This window comes from Xiphias gladius, chromosome 6 (genome assembly GCF_016859285.1).
Source record: "Xiphias gladius isolate SHS-SW01 ecotype Sanya breed wild chromosome 6, ASM1685928v1, whole genome shotgun sequence".
In the NCBI taxonomy this organism is placed as follows: Eukaryota; Metazoa; Chordata; class Actinopteri; order Istiophoriformes; family Xiphiidae; genus Xiphias; species Xiphias gladius.
The window spans coordinates 4,401,085-4,420,445 of record NC_053405.1 but is presented as its reverse complement, the minus strand read 5'-3'; the positions used below and the strand labels follow the sequence as shown (position 1 = coordinate 4,420,445).

Sequence of the window (19,361 nt, the reverse complement as noted above, 5' to 3'; positions counted from 1 at the left end):
CCATGTGCTTGACACTGGCTTCTCTGTTTGGCCTCTTTGTGTGCAATATTTGCACCTGTTCCATTTGTCTCTCCACCCAGCATGATGTTTTTCTTTTTCTGATTTTTTTACCACAGCATTTTGTTTCTTTTCTCTGTCTCTGTGTGGCTCAGAGAAAATCCACTGGCAACTTACTGTGGGAGCTATGCTAATTTCCCAGACAATACTGCGGGTGAGGGAAACATATTGCCTGTTATGGAGAAAATATGTGTGCGTACATAAGGCCATGCATACGCTTGTGTGGGTATCCACACATGTTAGAGTGCGCTTCTCTTCTTTCCTGTCTGTATGTTAATGTGTTCTGCGTGCTACTCCGAGATCAGCTGAGTTTGTCTTTATTGTGGCTCATATGAAGCAATATTACAGGAAGCCCATAGTGCTTGCAGTGCCAGACGTGGTGCTCTCAGCGGCATTCTGTCTGAGCTTTGTTGGAATAAAAACTGGGATCTACTGTAGAGGGCAGGCTGGCCAACACACTGGCAGACAGAAAGGGAGTTCAAGAAATATACCAAGGTTTTATGAGACTGAAGAAAATGTAAATTATGAAGCTAAATTGTAAGAAATCTTGAATTTTATGCAAAAAAATCTGGAGGTCTTCTGCAAGAGTCAAATACAATTCATTTAAGTTATGGCAAGTATAAAAGGTTTGAAATTTGTGGGACTACTTTTGTTGCATTAAAATGAAGGTTATGTAAAACCATCTACTGGTACATGTCACTGCACGGGATGGATGTGTGGTCATCTATATTTAGTTAATGACGGGGATGTCCCGATCCAATCTGCAAGACTGATATCACAGCTCAGTGCATATTTAAATCAATTGGTAATGGTTATATTAAGCCCGATAAAACTCTTTATTTGTCTAAGTCCACTCTGTCCTTAGCGATGGATCCAAAAACCATGAAACCACTGTGCTGGTGCAAATGTGCAGCAAAAATTGCACGGTCGAACTGGTGAACCCGTGGGTCAGCTTTTGCCACATTTCGCCGCAAGTGACAACACAAAGTTGATCTGATGCACAGCACTAACCTGATGAGAATCACCAATACTGATACATTACAGGTACTGATATATTTTTTTTTGATAAAATCAGTTAATGCCCTGGTGAGACAGAGCAGTGTGTGATCTGTTAGATGAATGTATCAGTATTTTAGGCATTGATCCGCCCACCCCAACTACAATGCAACATAACAGGATCCGGCAATGCACTGCACTGGTTATAGTCTAGTATGTGCAGCCACGCATTACTGATAGATTACGGTGTAACGTTACCGACACAAATTTAGTTCTGTTGTTTCCACCATGATCATCTACGATCGAGACTGTGAAATGTCTTTTCAGTGAAACCCCTCCAGATTTTTAAAATTCTGTTTTATAGCATGAGCTGCTATTTGGCGTTTGGTATCAGATAAGCCCCCAAACTCGTGGATGAATTGCTCAAAATGGACGTCCTTGATTGCATTTTATCTTTTCACTGATAACTGTAGCAACACGCCGACACCAATGCAGCCCCGTGTGTTTTGGGTTTGAACACCTGCCGATGTAGGTCTTGTAAATGTGTCACTCTGCTCTGTCAAAACACTAAAAACCTATTGCTAGCACACATCATTGTGAGTGATAAAGAGATTGGCGCATAAAAAAGAACTATAACAGTTAAGTTAATGAAACAATAACCAGTAGCTTTAGTGAAGATATTGACCAGGCAATGCCCATATTGAAATGAGGCAAGCTGCTTTGAGTGAAATACAAATCAGCCACTTTGCCTCTAGCTATTTCTGCAACATTTTGTAGTCAGAACACAGCTCTAAAGACTTCTGTAAACACTACATTTGAGCCATCTGTATTGTGTTCATGTAGCTGTCTAACCTTTCCTCATAAAACAGCCCCAGACTGCTACTGCTCCCCCTGGACACCGTAGATGGCTTTGTCAGATATTTTTACCATTGCTCTTGCAGTAAGAAAACTTTTGGACACATTTGATGAGCTATAGCAAGAATGTACACTCAAAGAAAACTAATGCAATGCTATTAACGGATAGGCCGTTTATTTGGCGAACTGACAACAGCTACAAACTGGATGTTAAACATTGGGCTCTAATATCTACCCATGCCATCGTATGCAAAATGCAGCCATCTGCACAAAAACACTTGTGGGAAACCATTAAAGTAAAGCTGTGATGTGACTATTTTTCCATGAAGTCAGTAGGTGTTTGGTATTAAGTGAATCAGTTATCGGCTTTGGTAGCAAATGCATTTACAAGCTTTAAAAAAACCTTCACTGGCATGACCCAAAGTCATATGTCTTATTAATAAAACTTTTATAGTGTTACGGTAGAGCACTGGAGAGGCAAATTCAGCTGCGACTTGGGTGATGCTCACGCATTTACAAGGAAACAATCCTCCAAACACCTGGTCTATTCCTTTAAGGTAGTCCCGATACAAAACAGAAACTCAGCCTCGCGACTGCAGCAGCCACAAACCGACCATGAAGGGAAGACATCAGTGCTGAGCTGCTTCCTGCCTTTTTAGGGAGGAGAGAGTAATGCCGGGAGACAGGCTGAGAGTCAGAGATGCACTGAAGGGTGTCAATATAGTGCAAAATTGAATTAAAGTGTAATTAGGGAAATCATTACCTGACACTTCTGCAGTGGGGGATTTGGTTAATTTACTGAACAATCCTTCAGCGAATGGACTGTGTCTTAGAAGATTTTTATGTCAAGGGTGACTGAGTGCCTGCAAGTGGTAGAGGATGAATTCATAATGCACTCCTTAATAATGGAACACATATTCAATCAAATCTGCTTTAAAAGTGTTTATGCAGTGTAAAAGATGACAAAGTTGGTGCTGACTGAGGCATATCTTATCCTGCGTCAAAGCCTAAGCAACAGCTGTGAGGGGCAATGCCGTGCTCTCCTTATGCTTTAGAAAAGTAGTCATACTTCCTCATCTTTAAGCTTCCTGGGATTTTCTGTTATGACGGCTTTAAATGACACAAAGTCCTATAGTACATTCACTTAATGCAATCCATTTTTTTCACTTTTCACTTCTCCTTCATTTAACCAGGGGCAAATCGTGTCAATTAAATGCCTTTCTCAAAAGGAGACCTGTCAAAGAGGGTAGCATTACAAGATTGGTAAAACATTGAATGCAACTAACATAAGGATGCTATGACAGCTATCGCATGCTAAAAAAGACTCTATACAATTATCTAATTTAGATGCATAATAGGTATGATAAAAGTAAAAGTAAAAAAGTAACAACAGTACATTTAAAAGCAAAAGCATTGGCCAAGAGCACTATTTTCCTGATTCCTTTCACATTGACTTGAATGAGATTTATATAAAAAATTCAACCAATGGAAATATCTGCACACTGCCACTCAGCATTAGCGTACAAGGCACGGCGGCGTACGAGACAACCACAACTGGAAAAAAGAGCAGATCGTCCAAAGGTCAAAAAGTTATCGATTCCAGGTGGAACAGGGTTTATCCCAAAAGAGGAACTTAAAATAACTCGAGCTTTTCAATGTGTAATTAAATGACAAGTTGGGATCAATAATAATAATTAAACACATTGGAAATAGCATGATTCTAGATGTATCCACATTGACCACGAACTTAATTTGAGTTAAAAGGAGCTGCACAACATCAAAAGTCAGTGTGCAGGTATTCAAAAGGTTTGCAGTACTGAAGGGGAAGAGACATAGACAACAGTATAATCCGTGTAAAAATGGTGCAATGCATCTATCGAAAAGAAAATTTACAGAAATGGAAAATAACAATCGCCCGAGAATAGAACCCTGGGACATGCCCTAATATGGGGAGTAAGGAAGAGAAAGACCAAGCAAGCTGGACACATTGACTTTTATTTGACAGGGAGTTGGCAAATTGGTTTACACCGTTCCCTAATGAGCCAGTGCTGTGGAGTCTATTAACCAAGGTGACGGTGGCCTTTAAACTAGCTTGTAAGTTTTAAAAGTACTTGATGCCTTTGGATATAAATCTGAAGGCAATGCCAGTGACATTGCTGCACGCTACGCGCTGATCATTTTTAGGCTAAACAACATAGCAGCACACAAGTTACACGACCGCAATTAGCTAGAGTGGGTCCCTATGGGAGAGAGATTTATGAGCAGGTGCATGTTTTGGTGTGTTTGTTTGTATGTGTGTGTGATTTTGAAATTGCTTCACTGGGGCAAAGCAATATGGTGTGTGATGCCATTATTTTCACAGAGGAGTTTCATTTGTTGCTCCTTCTCAAGTAATTAATTTATTCATGCCGGTTAAAAATAAAACCAGGAGAGGACCCTTGTGAGAATATTAAGGCAGGGAAAGGGGCTGGAAGGGTGTCGAAACATCTGCTGGTCACACTGCAGAGCTGCATCCATCAACAATCGAAAAACAGAAAATCTTACTTTATGGGCTTCTCGTGGTCGGTGTTACACGTTGTACTGTTTTATGCCGCATCACTTTATTTGGCAGCAGTATGACCAAAACACGTTTCGTCCTTGGAGAAAATAAACTGGAGCTTGATTCCTGAATGTCGTCTCTTCCTTGAGTTGCTCGTTCGGATTATTACTGCGGATGAAACCATCGGGATTTTCAAGTCTAGCACTTCAGACATTCCCGAGGAGAGGTTGTGGCTTCTAGTCTTCACAAATAACATTTCCTCTTACCCTCCCTGCTAGCCATACAGGATCCTAGTAATTAACGCCTAATGCAAAGAAGTCGAGTGTGGTTAAAAACAAAATGTTCAAAGTGCAAATTTTTTATGCATTTTTAAACATGGCTAATCACCCAGTGCCAAGATACGGCCGGTGTGTGCTCTGCGGGTATTGGTGCAGCACGAAATACAAATGTGTGCGGAGCATATGACCTTCAGTCACTGAATATCACGAGGTAAACAACCACCTGTAAGGAAAAAAATCAATTGTACTTTTAGAAAGCTTTCACTTTTCCTCTTAAAATACGTCATTTACAATGATGAACACTTTAAATGAACCTCAACTTAGATTATACTGCACAAAATAACTTCAGGTAAAACCTCACACACACTATACTGTATTCTGTGTGTGTGTGTGTGTGTGCGTGGCCCAGCAAACACCTACAACATTTTTCTTACATCCTCTCACCACCTCTTGCGATTTTCTTTTTTTTTCTTTTTTTTTTTTTTACATCTCCCTGGTCTATGCTGTGACAGCTCAGGTCCTGCAGTCCCCCCACCCCCACCCCGCGTGTCAGTCATTTTCCAGCAACACCCTCAGATCACAGCATTACATTTATTCTGTAAGTGTTTGTGATCACATGTAATGTGGTTTTCTCTCCACTGTCCAAGTGTTGATGGCAGCTGATGAGGTCTTACGAGAGCCAAGCCTTTTATTCTCCTGAGAGCATATCCCAAACAGCATCTGGCCGTGCCTCACAGCCAAACACACACACACACACAGTCTGTCGCGCAAACTGCCAAATACACACCGAAAATACTATATTTAACCAGTTCAGTCCATCTCACTGCCGCTTTAGCTCTAACCATTTGTCCATCTGCAGTCATACCATTAAATCTCACTGCAGTCTGTTATCTGCTGTTTAAAATCTCACTGCTGTGTAATTTCAGTACTGCAGGGACATATGGTCTCTGATAAAATGGTGGTATCGTGTCAATCCATACGAGAGGCAGAATTAAAATCAGTTCATAAATATCGCTCTGTGAGGAATTTGTCTTTGTAACCTGATGCACACAAGATGACAAGCCCAACATACCAGGCTATAAATACGAACACTGAGACAAGTGGGAGCAGGACACAAAAGATGTGATGATATTTTGTGCAGTAGTCACAGCTATGGGACTTAGTACTGTGAGAGAAAACACAATTAGTCCATGTTTCCATTCTATTAAAATTCTGATACGTTTCAACCTCAGCCACCGCATTATCTCAAATATAGCCTGCAGCAAATGACTGAGCAAAACCCACAATTTGCTAATGTAATCGTCTCACGAATTTTGAAATTATAATATTGGGGTGACTACAGTATGGAATTAGTGTGAGAGAAGAGAAGAGAAGAGAAGAGAAGAGAAGAAGGTTAAATTCAAAGCTATCAAGGACAGTTATTAATTTGCCCAAAAATGAAAATCTTCTTGTCTACACAGAAAAAGTTTGCATGTCATTATAACATAATTACTTAGCTGGTGCAGCTTCTCACCCAAAACAGTGGTGACCCATAACGAGGTCATTTGAGATCTAATGTGAGCAAACAGTGACCATAAAATTACTGCAAACATCTTGTGAGGCACAATCCAACTATTCAAAAGTCCAATATTTACCTCATTATCTCCTCCCCTCGCTCAAAATGCTCTCATGGTCCCGCAATACATGCAAAAGCGCTGCTGTCGTCTTCATGACATACTTCCAAATTTTAAAGCTATAAATACATCATATTTATTAGTCAGGAATAATAAAACCCTGAGACAAAAGTAGCACTTTTGGGATTTATTTTGGTTGCTACCAAGCGAGGCAAAGCCACTTTGTGCTGCATTAGTAGAATTAAGAGTAAAATATGTGCTTAATGTTTTGTAACCAATATCTTAAAGTTCTCATTATAGTGCTGAAATTGACTGGTTAAACAATTAATTGAACTACAAAAAAATTAATCAATTATTAAAACTGTTGAGGGTCGTTTAAGTGTCTTTTGAAAGGCAACAACAGTAAGCGTCTACAGCCATGACAGTGCCTGTTTGAGGTCACCTCAAGCGCAGTGATGCTTTGAGCTAAATGCTAACCTCAGCACGCTAACAGCCTCACAAAAATTGCTTGTGCTAGTGTTCAGCACATATAATGTTTATAGTGTTCACCCTCTTAGTTTAGCCTGTTAAAATACCAATACGTGCTATCAGCGATAAACACAAAAAAGCAGCTGAGGCTGACTGGCAATGTCGTTAGTTTTTCAGGCATTTGGTCATAGACCAGAGTCTTGTGCAGTGTCCAGCTGAAATGTTGGCTTTCATGATTGGGCTGGTCTGGGTATCACCGAAGTTAGAAGGATACCGAATCGGGGAAGCGTGAATGACGGTACAAAAAATTTGTGGCAGTCCATGTCGCAGACGTTGAGATATTTTGCTGAATAATTGAAAAATTGGACCCCTTCGAGGGTGCTGGAGGAAAAATCAGGGTAACACAAAAGTCATTAGGTTCCATCCTCTGGGCACCAATGTCTGTACCAAACTCCATGGAAATCCATCCGATATTTATATACAGTAGATATTTCAGTGTACTTTCAGTCTGGAGGGCCGACCGAAGCCGCTTGCACGGGTAAAAATGTCAAATGCTGTCTAGTTTCTCGTCCCAATATATGAGGCTTTGCTGCTTTTCTCCTTATATAATTCTAAATTTTGGACAGTTGGTGGGAAGAAAAAAACATACATATTTAAAAACATACCTTTGGGCTTTGGGAAATGATGATGTTTAATTTTATCATTCTGACATGCTATGGAAGATTATGAAAGTGAATGAAAAAAATGGACAAATATTATTATTCTAACAGACTGAATGAAGAGGGTGAACCTTGTAAACATTATATCTGCTAAGCATCTGCTATTTGCTAAGCATGCTAACAAGATCCCAGTGACAATGTGGGTATGCTGATGTTAGCGTTTAGCTCAAAGCAGAGCTGTCCTTAGGGCCTCTCAGAGCTGCTAGTAAGGCCGTTGACTCCTCGGCTCGTTGATTTATTGTGACAGTTGATCTAATAATGAAAGTAATCGTTTCAGAAAGTACAAAGTCATTTTGATGTTTACTATTTCTTCAATAGAAAAAACAATGGGGAAGATGTATGTCTTGCATTCGCTGTCACTTGTTATAAGAGTGCAAGTCAAAATAGACTGATGCTACCGAGCCATTTGGGCCATTTGCATACTCTGATGACAGTTACACTGACAATGGGTGAGCAGTAGCAGTCCAGTCAGGCTTGTATACAATATGTGTGCCGCATGGAGAGGATTGGAGCAGAGCTCTCAGGGTATTTCAGCTGGACACTGCACAAGACTGGAGGCTGTTGGCTGAGGTCATTTATCAGCGGCCAGTCGCTGCAGGCAGGGGCTGGGTACTTTCCATCCCTGACCTATGTTCTCTATAAACCGACACAATGTCCTACTGACACTGGGTTTATTCTGCAAAAAAAAGTCTCTATCACTGGTGAATTGTTTCCTTTTGTTTCCCCGGAGGGGATGAATCATCCTTGGCCCCCCTGCAAATTCAGACCAGCATCAATGAGGAATAACTCTGAAAGGGTAAAAACAGAAGAAGGAGGAAAACATAACACTAACAGGGTTTGTACAATGGGTAGTGCCAGCCAAGCAATCTGTTTGGTCAGATAAGCATTCTTACCATGTTTTATGAGACCCTTAACCACATTCAGCCTGGCTAAACAAAAATGAAACTGGTTGCTAAGCTAAAAAAAAAAAGGTGAGCTATTGTGCTAATCGGGGAGATAAATCAGCTTGTATTTCTTTACATGTATACACCCCTTTAAGGAGATTATTCAGCCAGTAAACATATCTTGAACACTTGTGAATCGGCATTTAATCAGGTGAACCTGAATGGGAAATCAGTTAATTCATTGTGGTTATCTGATGATGGATTTTTTAACTTTTCAGGACTGACTAAGGTTAAAGAAGATACCTTTTTTCTCTCTTAAAGACAGTAATTTGAATTGCAGTCCCCTTAATTACATGATCGCTAATTTAAAGTTCAGTTCCCACAATCATTAGCCATAAGGATTCTGTCATGACAAAATCCAGAGCTGCAGCAAAGAAAGTGCTGCATATAACGATTTAAAAATCATTAATAACAATTTGATACAGATGAATTAGCAACAAGCAAGATTACATAGGACAGCCTTTTGAGCCGGAAAACAGAAGTGACCCATTGCTAACTAATGCTGCCGTTCATGGCAGTGAAACAGTTTTGTAGAGGAGGAATATCAGACTTTTCTCTTCCTTTTGAAGCAGAATTAGTCATCAGAAGCACATCTTACCTTTCTTTGAGGTTTTTGGGATATTTGTGGGTTTGGTGAGCAATTTCATTAGCTGATTTTGGTATTTTATTGTATGAATATTGTATATTTTTCAGTTGATTTGGTTTTATTATGACACGCCCATGCTCTGCGTAAAGCAGCACTGAAAATTGCTGTATTCTCAGCTCTTTATACCCTCTCTATACAAATTGTTAGTGAGTGAAGCAACATCATTTCAGCCGTTTGGATGACTGAGTCAATACCTGCCTCCCTATTATAGTCAGAATCACTGACAAGAAAGCAAGAATATACAGTAGTATAACTGCTATAAGCAAAATACCTTGAAAACCAGACATACTGGAGTTTGCCATCTGCTTGTTAGCCCAGTGTTTTTCCACTCGATAAAAATGCAATAATGTTTACTCTTTACTATGCAACTCAGTATATATATCAATCTCTGAAGTTAATGGTTTTTCAACTGGAGTGGCCACAGTTGCAAATAACAATTTTGCTCCTGCAAATGAACCCAACTCCCTGATGAGGTGAAAAGTCTACCAGCCTTAACAGCTGGGAATGATTTCACGCAGGCTCCTTATCATATCATATGCACACACGCATGCATGCGCGAGCACACACAAACACACCAGCTGTCACTGTATTCGTGACTGACTGTGTAAATGTCAGAATCGTTCAATGACAGAGGCAACAACAGGGAGAGGCAGAGCACCTGGGGAGGATGCAAGGAGAGGTATGAGCTTCTCCCTCTGTGGAACGGCTGACACATTTTATTATTTCTCCTTTTCTTCTTTCTCACCCGTTCTGTCTTTCTCGCTATATGCTCTATTTTCATGAATGGGTAACGGTGACTGTAAAGCAAGAATACGACACAACATAAGACAGTGTATAAATAAATTACTATAAAAAAACTGAACATAAATGAAACTTATACAGGATATAACAACAGAAAAAGGGTCCAGTTGAAAATATACATACAAACAAAACATACATACAAAATGTCAATACTGAAAATGGGTTATTATATACTGTAAAATTAGTTTACAGGCTCTCATCAAACAGCTGTTTTCTCTCTGATGTGATGACAGGTGAGAATGTACTTGCAGATATTTGTGTTGTTTATGTATTTTCACATAGCAGAATGCAGACTTGCTCTACACAACTTTCAGTAATTAATGAAATTTTCAGCCATATCCAACCTCAGAAATAATTAACTACAAGAAAGTACACACATTTTTAAAAAAAAAATAAAAATAAATAAATAAAAACCTCATGCCCTGACGGCACTTCCAACATCTACTGTTAAGCCCTGAAACAGCCTTTAAGCAGTGATCTATCTCCTATTGACTCTCCATTATGGGTACTATACAATAGTGTGTCTCAAACAGTCAGAGAAAAACACAATACCTCAGAGAGAACCGGTTAATTATTGGAAATAGGGTATATATAGAAAACAAAAAAAACAAACAAAAACAACAACAACAAAAAAACCCCAGTGAATACTCATGTAATTCTACTTTTATAACTACAGAGAAAAAAAGCATGTTGATAATACAGCATACCGGACGAGAGGTTCAACATTTTCTTAAATTAACACTGGCCAGACAAGGACACCCTTCTCCTACCCAAATAGGCTGATATAAAATTAACAGCAGGATGTGAAACTACTTTGTGAGCTTTAGGGATCATCAATGAATTTAAAGAAAACGACCAGATAGGGTGAAAACGTTCACTGAACCGAGATGGATGTTCCACCCAAAAAACTGATATTTAAACATAATAATGATCTACAGTGTGTCTCTCTCTCTCTCACATACACACACTTACACGCACACATGCACACAAACGCACACATACACGCACACAAACGGACACACAAAGACTTGCGTTCTGCCCCTCTCCCTCTCACCCCGAACGGCCGAATAAGATAAGTGACTCGCCAGATACCTGCCATAAATTGTAGATGCGTTCCCGAAGTGATATAACACTGATATTCCTCCTTGGTTAAGCACATGTCTGAATCAGCTGAATTAGCTGTCCAACTATTCACTAATCTAGTTAATATGACTCAGCAAATGTTTTTTTTTTTTTTTTTTTTATGAAAACCGGTTCAACTCCCAGGTCTGGGCAATGTGAAATGGCCAAGTTACGAAATTAAAAATTGAATTCATTGTTTGCCGTGTGACCACACTGCCACCGAGTAAACATGGATAGTTAGGTCTCGGTAATCCCTGTGACTTTGACTGTATAATTATTATACTAGGCTGTGGACTTTATCTTATTATATTGTTAATCAAATTAGTTGCTGTTTAACTCCTGTCCATCTATTAATAGTATTGAAAATCATCTTGACAGTAAGTCCAGTATATCATTCTGAATCATTTTCTTGATTTGTACTGCACTGTGATTGTTGTTCAAACTAAATGCTCTCCTTAATGAACTATGTAATACACTTCCGAATCAGTTCCAAGTTCCAAATCAATCCCTCCCCCCACTCCTTGAAAGAAAGGAGCGGATGCTCATTGGAGGCAAGTTGCCATTCGGGCATGAAGGGCCAACTCTCTGCCAATAATGCACGCTTGGACCTGTCAACTTATAAAAAGAGCTGACTGCCCCGTGTTCCTCAGAATTTTTGGCACTTTAACTCTCCTCCTTTTTGAGGTTCTTCTTTTATTCTTCTTTTACTTTACTTTTGGCTCCTCTTCAGTTTTTCCTTTTTGCTTTTTGTCCTGTTAAGATTTTCTGGTAACTGCCCGTCAAGCCTCCTCTCCAGTCTTATTTTACCTCATCTAGACTGGTATATTCCCATAATTTTTTCCTCTTCTTTCATCTTCACACAATATAATCTTAAACTGAGACTAACCTCAGTTTGTAACTCTTTTGTACTTCAATAAGTCTTGCTTTGATAGTATTTTGGAAGTTTTGTCATCCAACCAACAAAATTACCTTCAAGACTATTCAATGAGTCTAGTTAAGGAAAGTGAGTGTATCTGACAACAACCACAATGGAGCAAGAAACCAGCAGACGATGCACCATCTACCAACTTCTGCCTGCTTGCGAGAACCATCCTCAACCTTAAAAATCTGTTCCGTTAACCCTGGAGTGAGGTCGCCACATTAGCTAAGCAGCCCCGTTATCTGATCGTCGTTGCTTTGTAACCGCTGTGTCCCAGTGAGCGTTACCTGGCTGCGATGGCCGTGAGTGAAGTCAGCACTGAAACTTCCGCTCCAGCTGAAAGTGGTTGAGCTTTGAGACGACACTACAAAAGTAGGCAAAACTTTACTTCGCCGTCTGTGATGAAAGCTGATGTCGGTTAATGCTTTGAAGTGTTTTCCTAGAGAAGTCGATTGTCCCCTAGCGTTCCAACGTTCTCTGGTAATTCTGAACCACATGCTTCCTTTCACTATCGTCAAACTAAGTGATCAATTCCTTTTTTGATTCAGAGGTCATCTTTATTCTTCTGTTTGATTCCGACATCTTTGTCACGTGTGCCTCATTTACTCAGTTAATAAATGAATACCTTCATTTATCACCAAGTCGTGGTCCTGAGTATTCCTTCAAAGCAGGGACCTCTGATTATAAGACCGATTCTTTTGGTTTGTCTATCTTCCTTCAGTTGAAGGTGGAACCCAAATTTTTAGAGTTAAATTTAAATTCAAGCGTATTAGTCACTACAGTTGATTAATGGCGAGACTGCTGACCCAAATGAGCAATAAGTAAAGTAGATACTATGTTTTGTCAGGCTATTGGCTTTTTTAATCGCCTCATTATGTATGCCTCTGGCTCTGACCCTGCTGAGATATGTACTGTGGACAACATTAAGTGAGGATGATTCTATTTTCACAATTGACTGGTAGCAATTTATAATTTATAGACACATAGAGGCAGTAAACTGGCATCCTGCACCAATTAGTGCTAGTTATCCAAACAAAGAAGACACAATGTCTTATCTATCGAAGCTCATAGGCAGCGATGACTTTGAAGATTTATTTTTTTGAGCATAAACACATCTGCATAGAGCACAGTGAGCCATGTATTTCTAGCAAACACATGATTTTTCCCGTCCCGTATTGCAAACAAGGGAAAAACAAGTAAAGCCAACACTTCTGTGACAAAGCACTGACAAAGGCTGTCAGGTTTTCAGGCTAATTAAAACCTCAGCTTCACTCTGTTCCCTGATCACTCCTCACAAAGACCCTTGAGTGGCATCAATGAGCACGCTCAGGCTTAAGTGAATGTTTACCTCCCCTAATGACTATCTGTCTCAGTGCTGAGTAAATGTGACTGCCTTGGTCCTCTCCGCCACTCGTTGGGGTTACACACACTTACACAGAGATGGGACCTCAGCTAGAGGTCTGTGTACCAGCTGTTTGTCGACACAAGACCATTTGCAGGTTGTTATTATTTCGCTGTGATTTAATGATTCTTGGACAGCACAGCAGCGCAGTGGTGCACGGTGTCGCTTAATGCTAAGAAGAATGCTAGTTTGATTCGACACCCCTGATCTGTCTGCTTGGAGCTGCATGCCAGTTTTCTGTCTGCTTCTTTAAAAAAAAAAATTCAAGTCAGGTAGATTGAGGATTGAGAAATGTTGGCATGTATGAATATGAATATGAGTTTCTCTTTATCTGTGTTTGCCCTGTGATAGAGTGAATAACTGAACTGCTCAGGGATGTTTTTTTACCTGCTTCCCCAATGCATGCTGGGATAGGCTATAAAGACAGAGAAAAAATGGTGGGTTCTTAGAGAGCCTTTGAAGACGGTGAAGGCCGGATGTAGCCTATGTTTTATTGTATGTCTATTCTCATTTACACTATATTGTACATTTATTCCTGTTGAAAAAGTATTCACAGCCTCTACTTAAATAAAGGAGCAATTACATTCATATACAGCTAAAGTGTTTTCCCAATTACGTTGTGGTGGCAACATAATCGCTGGCTGTTTTTCTTGGATGAATGATGCACTACATCTATTCAAAGCGGCGGATTCACAAAGAGGGTTGTCGAGGTGGATGGTGGGCACACAAAGCACCCGACTGTCACGCCAGAGTTTTCCTTTCATTCACAGTGCCGTCTGTGGTTAGGTTTAGGCAACGTTAAGGTTCTGGTCTTGTTTAATACAGAAAAAGTCCACAGTGACTTCAGAGACAAGTGTTTGACATTTGAACAAAGCCGTTGCCTATTTACACATCCAGCAGGCACACACAAACATTAGCAGTCATTCAGAATTGTGTTTCTGGTCACCAGGGAAATGTGAGTCCAATATTCACTCTCCTTTAAGATCTGGTCTGGTCTTCAACAACTCCTGATGTAAATATCTAGCTCTTAAGCTGCTAAATGCTCCATTATGTCCACTAACTGGTCACTAACCTTATCTGCCGTTAAGTGTTGGGCAGATAGTGTGCAGTTTCCTTAATAGAGCTTTTTCCTCGAACTCACCGGTGTGCTGCATATGCAGAGTTATGCTGCACGGAATCAAACAGCAAAGTTGTGTTTCGAACGGCAAAACCAAGGCAATGAGCTGAAAGACACCAAAAAGCTCAGTAGAGCTGAGGAGAGCTGAAGAGTTGGTTGATAATTCTCTGTGGGTTTGTCACTGAATGCCCCCTTTCACATTGTGCATAGCATAGTTCTTTCTTACTACCACAGGAACGTATGTGGTTGGTGGCAGCATATGTTTGGTACAAGTTTATCGCATGTTTAAGGTTCTCTATTATGGTGAATGTACCTTGTGGCTTAAGTTTGTTTGCATTTTACCTGCACTATCCCTGACGGCAAAAAAACAAAAAATTCCATTAAGGGACAATGTAGTTCAAGCTGAAATAAAAGCTGGAAGCTCATCATTGCCCTGGATATTAGAGGAGCGACGTGGTGAGAATGGGTGAATAATGATTTCCAGAACTTAAATTAAATTTTGTTGCTATTGCTGCATAGTACTAGTAGTAATACTAGAGAATTCATATTGACGGTTTTTCATTCAAAACCTCTCTAGGAGGCCGTCCAGCTGATTGCAATTGCCAAGGTTCTGCTCGTGCAATCTTTGGTGACCGTGGCCTCAAAGCGCATGTGGATGACTCTTTGATATAGGTCACGGCTCAGCCACAGCGACCTACACATTTCCTGCACTTTTCTGGAGCTATAATGAGCCCTCTTCTGCGACATTCCCTTTCTTTTTTTTTTTTCCTTTGTGTGCTTCATTTACATCCGGCTTCACACGGACATCCTTGTGTTCCATCAATTGGCAATCAATTCTGTTGCTTTGCCCATCTCTCCTAGAAAGTAAAAAAAAACAAGTGCACTAAACATATCTACTTTTGCACACACGAGCACACACAAATTGATGAATGATTTATTTTAAACAGTAAATATAAGTTGTTGGGACTTGCTTCCGCTCATGTGAGTTCTGGGGCTCTGAAACCTGAAAACAGGGTGCTAAAAACTGCCTAAAATGCAGTCTGATTCCACGGACGTAATGAGCCATGACACTCTCTCCACTAAAAATCATCTTTTATTCAAAACTTCAAAAAAAAAAAAAGTTTAACCTGTGCTTGCCGACAAACTTTAAATGGTCAGCTACAGAGCAGCTTAAAAACAGGCAGGTGGAAAAACCCGTATCCACAAACAACCCTACAGACCAAAGAATGCCTGCTCCCATTAGGCAGTTGTCCTTCACAAGTCATCAGGGCTGCAAGGCAGGTTCAGAAGAAAAGGCACTCAGTCCCGAGACATGATGATGAAACCGTGACAAATCAACTCATTCTTTCTCCCCAGATCCCGCAAGTTGCCGTGCCACGGGATTTCAGCTTCTCTTTCAGTTTGGGCGCCAGTGAATCTCACGACTCAATGGTGTTCATTTCTCTAATCCAATCCCTGTATAAAACCTCCCTTTGAACGTCTAAAGAAAAGCTGAAAGGCAGCACATGTGCCTCCCTCCGTTCGCCCGCTCTCTACCTCTCGGATCTGGACTCAGTGTCCGATGCACAAGCCTCAGATAGAGGAGATCTAATTAAGTTTGCTGATGGTGAGAGTGATGATTATTCTGCAGGAAGAAAAAAGGGGGAGGGAGGAAGAGGGCAAAGCAGATAACGAGAATAACTGCAGGGGGCTGGATACACCCTCTCAGTCTCATGATCATCATCATCTTCATCATCACCACAACCTACAACCATCATTAAAGTCATTATTCAGATAATTCCAATTCTTTCATGATTCATTTATACTAAGATAATATTTGTTTTAAAAATCTATGTTTAATTGATTAATTCTATTATTAGTATTAGAATATAGTGTTGGAATATTAATTTTATTACATCAAATTCCATTTATGATGACTATTTTGTTTTTTATCTTTTGAGTTCCCATTGTAATGTTCTTTATTTTGCTGGCTTTGTTATCGGAAAATGGATCGTGCCATTTTAAGTCTATTAGCAGACTGACACCGTTGAAAGGAAAAAGGACAGTAAATATGAGGTGAGTCGACTAATTAAATCTGTCATGCCTTGGTTTTCATTGTGATATCCTCCTCCCTATTTTCTCCCCACCTGCCTTTAACGTGCAGGAATCTTAAGTGCAGGTGTATTCTATTGGTTTTCTAAAAGCGAGGCATCTGAATCCAACACATCATTATCTTCTGACCATCGCCTCATGCAGCCTGCCCCCCCCCCTTTTCCTATCCGAACACCTCCCACTCTCACTTCCTCCCGTTACGTCCCAGCCAACCGGGAGTTTGCTCGCTGCTGGAATAAATTAACTCGCGGCGGTATGGTGGGCTACGGCGGGGAGGGAGAGAGAGCGCCGCGGATGCCATTCACTCATTCCGTGCGCTGGGAGCCCGGCCACCGTCAGCGGCGTCAGCAGCTCTCCGTGCGCCCTGCACGCGCCCCGAGCGCGTCTCTCTGACCAAGAGGAGGAACGAGTTAGAGGACGGCAGCTGGCGACGCTTCTCACGCCGGTCGCCGGTCACTTGGTCCCGGTGCGTTCACCGAGTCCAAAGCGTACTGGCCTGCTGTAAATAATAAGTCCGCCGGGAGGGTTTGACTTTGTGCGCTCTCGAAGCGCCGTGTCGGCTGCAACTCGTTCCGTTGGATTGGACTTACAGTACCTCGGCGGCCGTCGGAGCTTCTCCGCTGGAAATATGCCACTGTGAGAAAGAAGAGAGGAGCGCGCTCTGGGGAGGTCGGACGTCGTCGTCTGTTTCGCTCAAGCCGCGCTGCCCGTGACCGTGCGCCTGTTTGCATTTGTGGCGAAAAGTCCTTCACGAGAAAAGTCCTTTCCCAATGCGGTCCCGTCCATGCGCCGAGCCGGAGCCAACTTCACGGTCCTATCAGGGGGTTTTGCGGGGACTAATTCCGACCAGACACGGCTCACAATACTTACAGATTAAGGTAACAAGCAACATTAAAACGACAACGAGAAATTCATGTTCAAACGTGTTATATTCGGGCTATTATAAGACTCAAATGAACACTGTTATTTCTCCAAATTTGTATCTGCTTGATTATGAACTGTAGATATTCTAACCTCTAAAACTAGTGTCCCTCTGCCATGGTTTCTGACCCAGCGACGCTGGACAAACGCAGCCCTCCCCGTCCATCTTTATCCCACTCACGCCCAGACCCAAATTACAACCCTACGGTTCTCCAGTGTGTCCACTCTGCTCCAACTCCTTTCCCCTTTCCTCTCCTTCCTCGTTTCAGCAGGACTCATCCAGAGTGCAGGGAGAATGAGGAGTCACCGGGGCCGGGGGAAGCAGCATGAGTGGCCCGTGCATCTCCATTAGACTGACGGCCCTCATGTTTCTATGGAGGTGGTTATCACTAAGCCTGCTCCACAGCTGGGTGTCAGTAGGGGCCGGGGCGGCCGACCACACCGGGGCCGGCTACAGTGGCTTCACCGGGCCCCTTGCCTGGCTCCTGTCGGACAAGGGTCCTTTTCAGCACTCGCAGGAGTTTGTTGATTTCACGGAGCGCTACCAGCAAGGGTTCACCACCAAGTACAAGATATACAGGTGAGAGGCGGCGGGGGGGGGGGGGGCAGCAGCGGGGTCATGGACGACTGTCTGCATGGCCTGCAAAGCACAGACGCTTGTGAGGAAGGCTGTTTGTGAAATCTGAGTCAAAAATGGACCAAGTGCAGAGATGTGGGCTGTGATTCTTGTGGCCTTGCTTTCAGGAAAATAGGCTCTTTTTCCCTTTTTTTTTAGAAACGTATAGGCAAGAGATCACATAATTCTTTTCTTTAGACTATAAAAGATGCAGATTTAGTAGGTGGCAAATGGTGGGATAAGCACTGAGAAGATTACTCAACGGAGTTTTTGCATACAAATGAAAGCGCTGCATGCGTTCCGTATAGATACAAAGCTCCTTTGGGTGCGACTGCCTGCTTCCCCTTTTTGTGGGCAGCAGAGACATATGGTTTGAGTACGATACAAACCCACAGAGTGCTGCGCATCCGTTGGAAGCCCAAAGCGAAGGTACCGCAGGAGGGTTTGGGCAGAGCAGCGGGATGTAACCGATATCTGACTGAGCCGGTTGATGTGTGACAGTGGGTAAGACGGGCTGGCTTCACAAGTGCGTGTGGTGGGTGTGTGCGTAGAAGCAGCAGGGTGTTGTTTGAGAGCTGGCTATGATGACATGTTTCTCCAGTTTTTGGTTTTCTTTGGTTTTGAGCCAAATGGGAATCAATTGAGTGAAATAGCATTTAAAGACGCAGACTCCCTCAAATCAACGCACGGGACTTTAAGACGCGTGTCTCTTTCATCGTCAGTCAGGTATATGGGGTGAAATGATATACAACGTGCACGTGTGCACGTTTCAAAGTAGTCACTTTGAACGTACATTGGCGTTTCTGAATCTTGTAGCTGAAGGAGAGGACGAGAATTCCACCGCACACTCAAGTTCACCTGCCTGAGAAACTTACCGATGTATGTGTCAGACGCGAACAGCGGCGCAGAGCTCGACTCTACCTGGCGGGGCTCTCTTCGTTTGGCACGAGTCCGTGCGCACGCAAGCGCGGCTTTTGTGTTTGTGAAGTATGTAAATGCCTCCGGAGCGTTTACGCCGAGAGATGCAATTCTTCCAGGTGGCGGTTCGGCGTCTGTCTAAGGCGGCAGGACCCACGAACACCGCGTGCGACTGCGAGGGTAACGGCTTGCTCTGTGCGCGTGTTCGTGTGAGGGATCCACCATGTCACATATACGTGTTTATTTTCTCAATGGCCACAGTCAGTGGATTTTTACGCGTACTTTACGCGTGGTTCTCTAGAGGTCGGGACATTTTACCGACCTGACGAAACCTTGTGC

The 19,361-nt window shown here is 42.0% G+C and overlaps 1 protein-coding gene across 1 annotated transcript in view; it reads left to right on the top strand.

Annotated features, from left to right (window-relative positions):
* Window positions 1-9,744: 9,744 nt before the first annotated feature.
* LOC120790926 (BMP/retinoic acid-inducible neural-specific protein 3-like) overlaps window positions 9,745-19,361 on the top strand; it is a 50,432-nt gene continuing 40,815 nt past the window's right edge. Inside the window, exons 1-2 of the mRNA XM_040128928.1 lie at window positions 9,745-9,794; window positions 17,761-18,068. Of these exons, the coding sequence (XP_039984862.1) occupies window positions 17,815-18,068 (254 nt within the window). The 5' untranslated portion in view covers window positions 9,745-9,794; window positions 17,761-17,814. The remainder of the gene's footprint in view (window positions 9,795-17,760; window positions 18,069-19,361) is intronic.